Raw genomic sequence first — 14,564 nt, 5'->3', positions numbered from 1 at the left:
GCACTTTGAAACAAAGTGCCATAAAATTTAAAAGAAATTGGAATCCAAAGACTCAAGAAAGAGGAGANTAAAAGAAATTGGAATCCAAAGACTCAAGAAAGAGGAGATAAAAAATACCTACCACAAATTAGTGCATAAGAGTAATGATGGATTAAACAATGTCAACTGATTTTTTTTTCCTCTGAGGACAATGACAAAGCTGAACAAATGAACCAAAATTCAAAATCTGCTTGAAGGCCCTGGAGAACTAACGAGGTCACATTTATTGGGCTAAGATCTGGGACGAGGTGGAAATGCAGTGAGGTGAGCCTAGTGTTTTGGGGCCACAGTCCCCTTGACACATTTCCTAATTTGGAAACAGGCAGCAGAAGGGCTATGGCAAAGGAGCACAGATTACCGGGCTGGGGAAAGAAGGTTGGTAATCAGGGACAGCGAAGAAAAACAAGCCATACTTTGTACTGGGACCCAAAGGACTACAACCCTAGAAGTTAAAGGGAATTGGAAGTGGGGTAGGTCTGGCAAAGACTACAGTCTGGTTTGTTCTAGAATAATCTTGGGGGCACCTGGGTGGCTTAGTCGGTTAAGCGTAAGACTCTTGATTTAGGCTCAGGTCTTGATCTCAAGGGTGTGAGTTCAAGCCCCTCCCTGGGCTCCATGGCATGGAGCCTACTTAAAAAATAAAAATAAATTAAAAAAAACCCCCAATAATCTTGAATCATTGTAACCCCAGAAGCTTCCCGGATGTAAATATATATTTTCTTTGGAGGAAAATAAAATCATCCCAGGCCTCAAGCTATTTCTAGAAAAAATCTTATTTTTATTTCTATTTATTTGGGGTTTTTTTGGAAAGAGAGAGAAAGCAGAAGCAGGGGGAGTGGCAGGCACAACAGGCAGAGAGAGAAGCGGGTTCCCCATTGAGCAAGGAGCCTGAATCAGGACTCGATCCCAAGACCCCAGGATCGTGACCTAAGCCAAATGCAGATGCTTAACCAACTGAATCACCCAGGCATCCCGCTAGGACAGTTTTTTAAGTATAGTGTCCAGCCCCCAAAAACAATAACTAGGTACACAAGGAAACAAGGCAACATGAATCAGAACCAGTAGGAATACTAGAAACTAGAAGCAGAGTTGGGAGGATGCCATGATTTGAGTGATCAGACTTTTAAAGAACCATGTTTACATGAGCAGGGGGATAAAAGAAGAGATCAACAATTTTAGCAGGAAACTGGAAATTATTTTTTAAAACAGAGGATTTGGAAAAAATAAACAAATAGAACTATTATAACTTGATACTATAATATTCCAGTTAGTGGACTGGTTACATAGCAGCTGTGATACAATGAAAGCAAAGCTAATGAACTGGAATATAGGTCAGGAGAAAATACTGACAGTGAAGCATAAAGAGATAAAAGATTGGGAAATACAAAAAGAGGGTAGGAAACATAAAAGATAGAGTGAGAAAGTGAAAGAGCCATATAACTTGAGTCCCAGAAGGAGAGAATATTTAAGAAGCAATATTTGAAGAGCTAATGGCTAAGAATAAAACAAGCCTATAAAAGACAACAAGGTGCACCCCAGTAATGAGAAGCGAGGTTACGATTTTTTCTTTTCAATGCAGACATATCCGAGTAAAATTGCTAAAAACAAAGGCAATAGAATAAATCTTGAAATCATCTTTTTTTCTTCAGATTTTATTTTTAAATCATCTCTCCACCCAACATGGGGTTCAAACCCACAACCCTGAGATCAAGAGGGCATGTTGGACTGACTGAGTCAGACAGGAGCCCCAAATCTTCAAATCATCTTAGTAAGAAGGCATAGTACTTTGAAAGTAGACTGATATTTGATTTTAATAGACGCAATCAATAATATAAATTGTTCTAGGATAATGAGATATTCATAGGAGATTTTTTTAAAAAGATGACCTTGAAACTTCTATCTCTCACACACACACAAAAATCTAGATTGATCGTAGACCAAAAAGTAAAAGCAAAACAGTAAATCTTCTGGAAGTTAGTATATAGGAGAGTAACTTCAAGACCTTAAAGTAGGGAAAGTTTTTAAATAGCATACAACAGCACCAACTATAATGAAAAAAAATACATATTTGATTATGTCAAAATAAAAAAAAAATCAACATTATAATTCCTGACATGATGTTCTGAGAAGGACACAACATCACTTCTGTGGTATTCTTGCCAAAATGCATAACCTCAATCTCCTCTAAACCTAACTTGAGAGACATTTGGCATAATAGATGACCAAAACTCATCAAAACATGTCAAGGTCATGAAAGACAAGAAAAGTCTGAGCAACTGTCCCAGGATGGAGGAAACTAAGGGAACATGACAACTAATTGCAATGGGATTTTGATTGGCTCTTGGAACAGAAAAAGGATATTAGGGGGAAAAAAATTTAAATAAGGTCCGTGGGTTAGACAATGTTACTTTTCTGCTTTTGATCCACTGGACGATGGTTATGTAAGTTGTTAACATTAAGGGCTGCTGGTTAATAGGGTGTATGTGAACTCTGTGCTATTTTTATAGTTTTACTGTCTGTACTATTTATGCAATTCTACAGTAAGTCTATTTATTTCAAAATATAAAGTAAACAAGAGAACATCTGTTATAAAAAAAATATCATAAGGGGTGAAAGTCCTCAAGTGAAAGAAAACATTTAGAATACTTCTAAGTGCGAACGGGCTCATATACAGCACAAACCAAGCACTGCCACAGTCCACACAAATGCTCACCAGCACACACTGTTTTATGAGTTAGTACATGGGAGTTAGATTTCAACGATGTCCTCTTTATTTGGAAGTAGCCTCTTACCCATGTTGCCACATTGGCACGAACGACATAAGCATGTGGTGGAGTTATTTTGATTTTTAGGAAAAGAAATTTATCTTATTTTACCCTTCAAAGGAAAGTCAAGGCCAGATAATCTAAGATACAGGAATAGAGGGTCATGGGGAAACTACAGTGTGGATGAAATGCATAAACAGTGTTCCAAGAGATAAAGATGAAGGTCGGGCAGTGACCACAGTCTGAGAGAAGCCTCAGGCCCTGGAGGCAAAAGTCCCACAAGAAGACAAAGAACAATTAAAATGTACTTCGGGAAGTGTTCCTGAAGAGCCACATCTTTTTCTGACGAACTCTGGCTCTCTACTAATTAAGAAAACTGTTCTCATTTTTCTAGATGTATTTTCAGCGGAGGTAATCTGTCACGAAACTTGCCAACATACAGATAAATGGAAATATAATTTAATATGAAGTACGTTGAGGTTTCTCACAGGTTTCCAACCGAATCACACTATGTGCCAAATGTAGTCTGTTGATAGAAGGAGTGTTATTTTCATCCCTATGCAAGAGAGTTCGGAATGATTTTTGCTGTGTCTTTACAACTGTAATGGCTACAGCCCAGAGCACCGGTACTAAACCTCTTTAATACCGGCGCATCACTGCTCAGAGTTGTCCAATATAACAAAAACGGTAGGTAAATAGTTCATTATGACTCAAGTTGCTCCAGAAAGAGCTTAATATAGCTTGACATGTGGGTGCATAAAGTTGGTTGAGGGAAATGAGAAAGGGAGAATGGAGGATGGAAAAGGCAAGATGAAGGCAAAGGCAACACAAAATTCATGCCAGGAGGACCCGCCCATTGGCATGAGCTGGGTCACAAATTTAGGTATATTTTCTAGTGCATTGAGTAAGACAACTGAATGCAATGGTCACACGCATATAAGAAATATTTACATGATTCCCAAGAGAAACAAAATGAGCCTTAAAACTGAGATTAAAGAGTAGACTTTCCCATGAGTTCTCATAAAGGAGACATTGTATTATGTAACATCCTTTCAGTAAATAAAGCAGTGGGTTATATAACTTTGGTTTTTCTAATGCCGAAACAGAACTTTACAGGAAGCCAGCTCGCTCTGCGCTAGCTGTGCTGATCTCTGCCGCTTCGCTCTAGAGGAAACAATACACTTTAGATCTCTCAGGCCATCATTAATAAATGTCATTTCCTCAGCTGACATTTTTTAACTAGTTTGTAGCAGTAAGCTTCAGAAGAAACCCAGTTCAGCTATTCTGTTCAGCTAAAATGCAGAAATGTTGTGTTAACATTCAGGCAAGCCAGAAATAGAATTAATATACTTCCATGAAAGTTGAAGCTCTGACAAAAGTCAATACTGAAGGCAAGGCCCTATCTCCTCTGCATGAGGAAGGGCGGAGGAAAAAGTCTTGGGCTGGGTTAACACATTCCTCAAGAAGAGGTTTGGGGTCTGCTGAAGCCCACAGGGAAGGCCACAATCAGACCCACGAGTTATTTTTATTTATTTTTTTCATAGTTTTTATTTTATTTTATTTATTTTATTTAATTTTTTCATAGTTACTTTAGCATGGGAAAATATGTTATGCTATGTTATGTTGTGTTATGCTGTATATAACTGTTTTACTTAGAAAATCTCTGTAAAATTCTTTAGAGTGATATAACTTCCTAGTGTTTTCTCCAAGATAAGGTGTTTGTAACCTAAATACCTAGATAATTGATTTACTTTGCTCAGAGGATTAAACATAAACCAGTTAATATTTTAGTGTAGGTGGGGGGGGTTCACCAATTCTTTAAATAATTAAATGGAAGGGTCAACTATTTTAATATTAAGACCATCCCTGGTGTTTGAACATGTCATCCATAGACAATAGAATGCTTCAACTTACCAAAGAATTAATTAATGATTATAGATTGTTTAATTACCTCATGGAATAGCTTTTAAGCCAGAAAAACACTTCTACTGGATTTAAAATAATCAAAATAATTTGCAATCTATTTTAAGGTCAAACCACACTATATATCATATCTCTTTAGGGATTTAAAGGCCACACAAAGTCAATAAAACACATAATATTTTACTGTTTTCTGCACTTTATCTACAAGAAGATACATTTTTAAAAGTGGTTCCTTAGTGACTTACTATAGTTGTCATTTTCTTAGGTAGAACATTCATATGAAAAGTCCAGCCTTCCAATATATAAAGAAAAGAACTTATACAGGTAGTTTAGATGGAATGCCTACTATTCTAAAAATCTGGAGATCAATAGTTGCCCTTGAAAATAGGGTAAATTATATTTTGCCTTCAGCCAGTGGGACTGTCCAAACACAGTTGATGGAGATCTTTGAATAGTTCCAGCAAATTTAGCAGTAAATCTTCAGCAGATGCTGTATTTACTTGAGATTTTTAAAATTGGCTCTAGAATATGACAGATGATGATTAAGACCTTCTCAGAGAACAATCTTGGATCCCTACAAAGACAGCTGAACTTTCTTTGTAGGGATGAGAAGACAGGCCAGTTTAAGTGTCCATGTGGATGTAAACAACTTTCTAAATGAATTATTTTTTTGTTTAAGATTTTCTGACATAGATTTATTTTTACTGAGTTCAAAATAATGAATTTAAATGTGACTTAAACATAATAAAATAAAAGGCTCTCTTCTGGGTACTTGGGTGGTTCAGTGGGTTAAGCGCCTGCCTTTGGCTCAGGCCATGACCCCACAGTCCTGGATTGAGCCCCACATCAGGCTCCCTGCTCAGTGGGGATCCCGTTTCTCCCTCTGCCCCTCCCCCTTATTCTGCTCTCTCTCTCTGAAATAAATAAATAAAATCTTTAAAAAAAAAGCATCTCTTGTTGGCCAACTTTTTCCCATTTGTCCTACTTTTGGGGCAAAATATTTGAAGTTTCATAGATATGTTAGCTCATCTAAATGGCTAGATTTCTTTGACTTCAGTGGAAAGCAGATTATAATTTTCCAGTTTCTGAGTTCTTCCTCTACATAAATGTGATGGTTTGGATAGCTTCACTCACTCTTTAAAGACAGTAAAATGGGATGAAGGAACAAAAATTTCCAATAATTAGCCCTATCAAAATACCAACACAACTGTAACTCCAGTTAATCAAACCAAAGTCGAGGGTTGTCAAAGATAGATCTGACCCGAAGGAAAATTGTGTAACCTACAGGGAAAATTGAAAGCTGTAAAAGGAAGTAGGAAAACAGATAAGGAATAAAGGAAAATATATACCCTTTCTAGTAAGTTTGGGGAGCAAGTGATGGGGCTAAATGAGACTAGAATTTACATCTTTATAATTACAATGCAGTTTGGTTCCCTTAGAAATAAGTACTAATAGGTTTATAAGCTGAAGACTGTAATCAAGATACAAAAAAGACAGAATTTCTGGACCCTAAGAACTGCTCACCCTATGTCTTATTTTCTGAGATCTTATGAACTTCCCTTTCATGAAGGCCCTTCATGATTCTCCTGTTTTGGAAGTGGTGCTATTGTTGCTCCCTGAAAGCAGGGGACAACCAGGGGCAGATGGAAGGGAGCTAACAATTCTTGGGCACCTATTTTGTCCCAGTCTGTGCTAGGGGCTCTATGCAAACAATGCTATTAAATCCGCAAAATAAACCTGAAGCCCTGGAGAGTGTAGTGTTGCAGAGGTCAGAGAACTTGACACATTTAGAGGACAGAGACCCGAACTCAGTCTGGGTTGGTGGGATCCCACAAGTCGTGCCTTTCTGCTCTGTCCTGCTTCTTTCCAGGGATGAGATAGGAGTGCATTGGAATGCTCACATCTCTTTCAGATGAAGTAAACTGTTCATTTGAACCCACAGTTACATTTAATGAGAAAATGTAAAAGTCTCCTATTTGAAAATAAACAATCCTTACTTTTTGGTTTATGAGCACTGGGGCATCATTTAAGGAGGTGGCCCAATTTACAAAGTCAGTCATATCCACCGTCTCGGGTCCTTTGAGAAGCTTCTCTTTCAGTTCATATGCGTATTTTTGGGTTCCTCCTCTTATGAGTGAAATAACATCATCTATGATGCCATCACGAGTAATGTTTACTGAGAAGAGAAAGAAGATATAAGTGAAACATTTATAGTTCTGTGACATTTGATTACATTTATTGAACCCTTTCATAAAGTATCGTCTAGTATATTTATTGAATTTTATTTATGTAATTTTTTCACCCCAAATCTCCAAGAGCAATTTTTATTATAGCCAATGGTAGACTTCAATTGTCTTTAAAAAAAATAAAAACAGTATGACAGTTGAGATACATTGATGATTCCAAGGTCATCACTTATGCACTTGCACACAAGGAACTATGCATGACTTTGGGCTATACTATACAGTTTTTGTTTCAGACTTACCTTCATGATTACATTTTTATAGGTTTGTTTTAAATGATTTTAATATTGTGAAAAATCAAAAAGTGTAAAAAAGAATCAGGTGAAAAGCAAAATTGATCTCCATCCCAAATTCCTACCTATCTCTCTCCTCACTCTCTCTCTCCAGACTGAACCACTTTTAACAAAATTTGTGAATCAAAATTTGTGAATTATAAATTTTTTGAACTGGAAAGGAATTTCAAGAAGATTTTTGTTTATCCTTCCTCATTTTTATAAATGAGAAAACTGAGACTCAGACAGGTGGAGCGACTAGTCGGAGACTAGCTTAAGGGCCAACTATTGAAATTAGGACATTTGATGGCAAGTTCAGCTTTCTTTGCATTTTATCAATGGTTTCCAACCATGGCCATGTGTTAGCTTTTAAAAATATCTGGCTTTCTTCTCTCTGCCTCCCCACTGTCATCTGATTCTTTAAAGGTGAGCCTCCACCATTTTTAAGTCTGAGAATACTCTCAGATAAGATTAGAGTAAAAACCGAGAACTCCAGCACTACTTCAAGCTTGTAAATCTGCTAAATATTACCAACAGGAGCAACATTTATACCAAAGATGTTTATATTTTTAAAAAAGTTATGCACTGATCGAATGTTAAGGATGAATTGGGTATCTTTTCCCCCAGTTTTATTGAGCTATATAGACACACTGTAAAAGTTTAAGGTGTACAGCATAATGACTTGTCATACACATATATTGCAAAATGATTACCACAATAAATTTTAGTTAACATGCATCACCTCATAGAGTTAACAAAAAATTTATTTTTTACTGGGATGAAAAACTTTAGTATGTACTCTCTTAATTACTTTCATACATATCACATGGTACTGTTAACTAGTCATCATGTTGTACATTACATCCCCAGTATTTAGTTATCTTATAACTGGAAGTTTGTACCTTTTGACTCATTGGATGAAGGTAGATTGGGGGTTTTGAGTCAGGTGGAAGGCTGAGTTAGGGGAATGGTTTTGGTCTTCTCCTCTCTTAAAGGTCACACAGGTCCTGCCACTAGCCCATTTGAAAGCTTTGTTAAAATTAGGGGGAAGAAAAGAGATCTTTCCTGAAGACATTTTTCTACCATTGGCCTTCTACCATTGCCATGAAAAATATGAAATCTATAATGACCATAGTGGAAAGGCCTTTCCCAGAGCTGTACGCTGTGTGACCTGCACAATGGTGATTCCAATGAATGCATGTCCATGGGTTACTTGTGCTTATAATGGTTTGGAAACCACCATAACGATAAAATAGTTTTGAAGCACTTTAAGTTTTTTTAAATAAAGAGGATACACAATAAGGAGAGTTTACAGTGACAGAGCACTGCTCATTGACAATTCCTTCTCCTTTTTTTTTTAAGTAGTGAATGAGTCAGGTCATACTTACCATTTCCACCTTCACCCCTCTTTAAACAATCATTTTTATTAATCTGTCCCTTGACTGTAACTCCAGCTTTCAGAGAAAAATCCAGATTAAATCCGAGGCACCTTTGTACATCCCTTATTTCAACACCTGTTCAATGTATTTAGTTGAAAATTATTAAATAACATCTATCAACATCACAAATAAATTCCAATTCTGCTATTTTGTAAGAAAAGTACTTACTGGGATTCCTAGATGTTATTACTAAACTCAAACACAAGGTCATATCTGCCCTGCTTTGTCCTCGCATTAGGATCTAGTGGCCTCCTGCTGAATTTGCTTGTCAACTTAATAACAAAGGACATATACATTTACAGCTTGCTTGAAAGGGACATTAGAACAGGGCAGTTATAGTAAAGTCCTTTACCTCTGCTAACATGGAAGGGAGACAATGACATCTAACATATATTGAATGCTTATCATATACCCAACATCATTCTAAGCATTTTGTATGCATTAATTAATTTAATCTTCACATTGGTCTTTTGAGGTAGGTTCTAGTATTGTCCTCATTTTACAGATGAGGATATCGAAAGGCAGAGCAGATAAGTAATCTGCCGATGGAATTCAGCAATTAGCCAAGTTAGTATTTGAACCAGAGTTGTCTGGTTGTTAAGCACTTCTCTGTATTGACTTCATAATTTGGTCGTGGGATGCATCAACATCTCTTGATCCTCTTTGGAAGACTCTGTTCTTTATTAAAGTAGCTAGTTTATTGCTTTGAGCAGATGGCTTATATAGATGACAATTTTGTTTTGGTCCTATGAATGTTACTTAGTAGATGGCAGTCTTGGAAGCTGACTCACTGTGGTGTACAGATGTTACAGTTACTAGGAAGAAAAATCCTAATATTTAATTCAAGTATATAATTTATGATCTATTTAAAAGAGAGAATAATTATTTTATTTTAAGGGTAAACTGCCTCAGTTCATTGACCATGTCAGTTTTCACTCTTATTTATCATTTCAATGCCAAAATGTTTTATGGAAAAGGAAAGGGAGAAGTTAAGTTAAACCAAGAGTTTAAGTTGAAATTTAGAATTAAGGATCTGGGGCATTCAGGCATTCATTTATTCAATAAATATTTTTTGTGTACCCACAACTAGTGAGAACTTGAGAAATATCAGGTGGCTTTCCTCACGAGCAAGGGAGAGGGAGGATAAAAATGGAAGACCATGCTAGAAATCCAGAATACTAGATTTCTAACTGTAACCTAAGAAGCATAAAGGCTTCAATTCTGAAGATGGGGATGAAAATACCTAAGTGATCCCAACGAGCTTAGATTCCCTACCTCCACTGTGGACCTTTTCATGTTCAGACAGGGTCTGGACATCCCAAATCTAGGTGCAGGATGTGGCTTGGTCCTCAGGTATTGCCAGTGAAGAAGTGAGAAAGATGGCTTCCCTCTCAAAGATACCAGAACCGACCTAATGATCCTTGTCTACTAAGGCCAGAGGCTAAGTAAATTTAAGTGGGTAGGTCTGAGTTATTCAAGATTAAAGATTTCAGCCCCTGGAGCTTTTTCACCAAAACAACTCTTAGCCTGAAGTGCTCCTTGTGTTTTGATTATCCTTGCTGATCCTTTCTTTTCTGATTTTCAGGTTGCTTAAGACACAGTCCTCTTGTGCCCCCCACCCATGTGATATCTATCAAAATAGCCTACCAGGCAGGACTCATGAGACTTCATTATTCTACCTCACAGGATATAGCCCTGTAGGGCAGTATAAGCCAAATAACCTCAGATTCCACTCCCCCTGGTAGTGCTTCTCCCTGCTCAAGACTGAGGCATCAAGAGCAATTCGCTCTGGCCATGTCATATTTGTTTCACCTATAAAGTGCTTACCAACTGTGGGGGCAATGTCAGGCTCTAAGCTCATAGCCATATCCCATTCTTCACTTGACACCGATAGAGGCTACAGGAAAGGAGCCATGGAAACAGTTTTTGGCAACACTTCCCTCCCTAAGAGACACCCTGAAAAACTTTGAGGGCAGAAAAAGGATATATGCTAGCACCTATCTCTTCTTTAAGGAATATTATAAGTAGTCATAATGACTCACAAAAGAAATAATTAAAACTTATTAAAACAGTCACTTTGCATCTACTTTATTCTTAGAAGGCTTAGATGAAGCTTTAGGCCAGTATGGTAACTATGTAGTACACAGACCTCTCCTGTACATGTGTCAGACATTGATGATCAACCATGGCCTTTTTTCCATGTTTCAAGTGTGGTCAGAAATCTACTCAACATAGACCCAATTCAACTACCACCCTATGATTAGACTTGTCATAAGATGAGGTAAAACTGATTTTCTACCCTTCCTTTAAGACACTAGACTTATATGATCTTAATATTACTTTCTTCCTCCTCCCTAAAAGAAAATTGAGAACAATATTTTCCTTCCAATACTGAAGAATCCTTTGGAAGATAAGTGTCATACATATAATTGAATCAGTTTATTGATTAAGAAATAGATTATGTAAATTATGTCTCTTGTACTTTTTTCACTTTTTAAATAGTATTTCACTGAAAATAGCATCACCAAGTAATATTAAGTTACAGTACAATTTTGTGCATTTCTTAACAGTGCATGACCAAGTCATCTTGTTTGAGATAGAAGTCAATTTGCTGTTCGATAGGGTTTTAGATGCCAAAGGGAGAGAGTTCTCTCAAAGGAGCAGGTTATAGGACTTTATTTTAAAAGCTTTAACCATTGAAAGAGATTAGCAATAGGAATAATGATTGGTTAAAACAGCATTAGAAGTTAGAACTCTATTTCCAGGTATACCTTTCTCTTCCATCGATGCTTTATCCAAAACATATATTAGTTCATAGAATCCTCCTAGAGACCCAGAGCTACTGTAGTGGGTTCCATAGGTTTCCAAAAATGCAAAATATTCCCCCTTTGCATAGGTAGCTGGCAGAGCTTTTATATCATCCAAGAAAGTTGTTGTCAGCATGGCATCCCGACCTCTCATCACAAATCTTCCCAGATGAATTAATCCTTTCACATGCAAAAACACTTTTTCCTTGGTTGTAGAACAAAAGAATAAAAATAGGAGTTTCATCACCACTATTGCAAATTTAATAATCACAAAATTTAGAACTTCCCCAGGCAATAAGTGTTTTAGCTGTGAGCCTAGATGACCACCTAACCCAGTAGGATGGCAAACTCAAAATGTGATTAGTCCCAACTGTTGATGAAAATGGGCAGCAACTGGAACTCTCATCCCCTGCTGGTGGGAATGTAGAGTGGCCTGATCCCTGTTGAGAACTGCTTAGCAGTATCTTAGAAAAGTAAACATACAACTACCCTGTGGTCCGCCATTCCACTTCTACATAGGTATCTGAGATCAGCGACAAAATAGCCCACAAAAAGATCCATACGAGACTTTTAGCGCAATGTTAGTCAGAAGAGCTTAAAACTATAAACCACTCAAACGTCCAGAAATAGAAGAATTGATCAACAAATTGTGGTATGTTCACAAAAAGGAATACTAGTTAGCAATAAAAAGGAACAAATTACCAATACATGCAACAACATAAATCCATCTCAAAAATATTACGCTGAACGAAAAGAGTCAGATAAAAAAAGTATGTACATGGGGCGCCTGGGTGGCAGAGCAGTTAAGCGTCTGCCTTCGGCTCAGGGCGTTCTGGGATCGAGCCCCACATCAGGCTCCTCCGCTATGAGCCCTGCTTCTTCCTCTCCCACTCCCCCTGCTTGTGTTCTCTCTCTCACTGGCTGTCTCTATCTCTGTCAAATAAATAAATAAATAAAATCTTTAAAAAAAAAAAGTATGTACTGTATGATCTCATTTATATGAAGTTCTGGGCCAGGTGAAATTCATCTGTGGTCAGAGAAATCTGAAGAGTAGTTGCCTCTCAGGCAGTAGGGGATTGACTGAAAAGGGCATGAGGGAATTTGCTTGAGGTGATGGAAATGTTCTATGTTTTGCTTGACGAGGTAGTTACACAGGTGGAGACAAAAGTCAAAATTCAATGGAACTACAGACTTAAAACATTTGCTGTTTGCATTTTATCACTTGTAAGTTATACCCCACTAAGCTGATGGTAAAATGTTGGCAATGGAAGGAAAAGTAGACATTCTATATACAGCCCAATCTCCCGATTTTGCAGATGGGAAACTCTGATCCAAAGGCATCAAGTTATTTGCCCCAAATCACAAACCTACGTCTCAGGTCTCCCCGCTCCTTCCACTATGTCCTTTCAATTTCTGATAACAAAGATAGGATAGACAACATTTTAAGACATGAAAGCTGGGGCGCCTGGGTGGCACAGCGGTTAAGCACGTCTGCCTTCAGCTCAGGGCGTGATCCCAGCGTTCTGGTATATTTCAAAGGTGATGAAACAAAATTCTAAATCTGGATTAAATATTAAAAAACAAACACATTTTCAAAGCTTAAATTAAAGTTATGATTACAAAGTAAGCAGACCAATGTCATATGCAATGTGTACAATTTCATGGCATCATTATGTTAGAGACGCTTTCCAGTAAGTAAAGAGGCATCAGCGCAAGGCATTGCAATCAATTACCAAAATTCCTCAGTCTGACTCTTCATTGTCATTCTGAAGACGGCATAAATTGAACAGTCTATTACCACAGTCTCAGTCCAAAAGTATGCTCTGAATTCTTAATAGGCTTGTTCTCTGTTCACCACCGAACATCTCACCCCCTTATTCTAGTACAGATCCCATGAGGCCCTTCTCCAGTTAGCATTCTTCTTCCTGACCTCCTAGCTACGTATTTGGGGATTTGTTGAGTATTATTTTTTTTTCTCTCTCTCTCCAGGGAACTCTATCTGCTCCAAACACTTAAACTTAAAAGAGGGAGTTTGGTTAGTTTGAAAAATATCCCATTATATCCTCTATATTGTGTTTGGTCTTACCTTTTTAGAAGAATGTGTCAAGAACAGTTGGTAAGTTTCATTTTTGGAATATGTAAATCGAAATTTACTCTCAGCATTTGTAAGACTGGAGTCTTTTTTGTCAGGACTTTCTTTAGGTATACTTTTAGACTTTTCAATTGCTTCGATAGGTGTGAATTTTAAAGTTATATCTGCATTAAAATTTGATGTCTTCTGTTGGACAATTCTTTTGAATGCCTCCATCTGTTCTTCATAATATTCAGTTCTGAAACTTTTATCGGCTTTCGTCTAAAAGAGAATGATGAAATGCTGTTAAAAACAACATGCAAAAACCACCCCAAATAAACACAGATGAAAGAAAAATCAAGCAATTTTTTGAAAGGTATTTGAGCAAGGGATTTAAGAGTGAGACACTGAAGTGACATTGCTGGGCTCTGATACAGACTCTGTGACTCTGAGGACAGGGCACAGTGATCTCTCTGTCTGGTTCCTGGTCTATGAAAAAGCGATGTTCACTGTACTTAGCCCAAAGGCTGTTATGAGATAATGCAATGAGATAATGCATATGAAGGGCTTAGAACAGAGCAAGCTTTCAAATGTAAATATGTTAATAATTAAAGAGCAATTTGCATAACAGATGCACAGTATACTTACCATTTGTGTAAAAAAAGAAAGGAAGAGAGAAATGATAAAGCCAACCCTGACTGAAGGCTTCTGGGCTGGGACTGCTTTGAATACTTTACACATGTTAATTAATTTAGGCAGAAAGGTTAGGACTTGAGCTGTGCTCTCTCAACCTTTATACTCTCCTGTCCGTTAATACATACATACCTACATACGTACGTGAATAATAAAAAACTAAAAAAAAATTTTAAAAAAAGAATAGGAAAGCAAGCAGGCGAAGAAAGGTTTCTGTGCGCACAGAGAATTACTGGAAAAATCGACAAAGCAGTGTTTGCCCTTGAGAAGGGGAACTGTGAAACGGAAATTTGGAGTGGGCGCAGGCTTATA

The 14,564-nt window shown here is 37.3% G+C and overlaps 1 protein-coding gene and 1 long non-coding RNA gene across 9 annotated transcripts in view; one reads left to right on the top strand and one right to left on the bottom strand.

Moving 5' to 3' along the window:
• Nucleotides 1-14,564, top strand: part of LOC105235545 — a 204,137-nt gene that overhangs the window by 43,344 nt on the left and 146,229 nt on the right. For 2 of the 7 annotated variants that reach the window (XR_004624308.1, XR_004624307.1), the window contains one exon: nt 187-303. The exons of the other annotated variants lie outside the window; for them this stretch is intronic. This is a non-coding gene — a long non-coding RNA (uncharacterized LOC105235545). The remainder of the gene's footprint in view (nt 1-186; nt 304-14,564) is intronic. 7 annotated transcript variants of the gene reach the window in all.
• Nucleotides 1-14,564, bottom strand: part of C9 (complement C9) — a 53,399-nt gene that overhangs the window by 7,582 nt on the left and 31,253 nt on the right. For both annotated transcript variants that reach the window (XM_002914666.4, XM_019794586.2), the window contains exons 6-9: nt 13,575-13,841; nt 11,453-11,693; nt 8,631-8,756; nt 6,725-6,903 (exon numbers count right to left, since the gene is read on the bottom strand). In XM_002914666.4, coding sequence (XP_002914712.2) covers nt 6,725-6,903; nt 8,631-8,756; nt 11,453-11,693; nt 13,575-13,841 — 813 coding nt within the window. The remainder of the gene's footprint in view (nt 1-6,724; nt 6,904-8,630; nt 8,757-11,452; nt 11,694-13,574; nt 13,842-14,564) is intronic.

Source organism: Ailuropoda melanoleuca, chromosome 3 (genome assembly GCF_002007445.2).
Source record: "Ailuropoda melanoleuca isolate Jingjing chromosome 3, ASM200744v2, whole genome shotgun sequence".
Lineage (NCBI taxonomy): Eukaryota > Metazoa > Chordata > Mammalia > Carnivora > Ursidae > Ailuropoda > Ailuropoda melanoleuca.
This window is presented reverse-complemented; position numbering and strand designations above follow the sequence as displayed.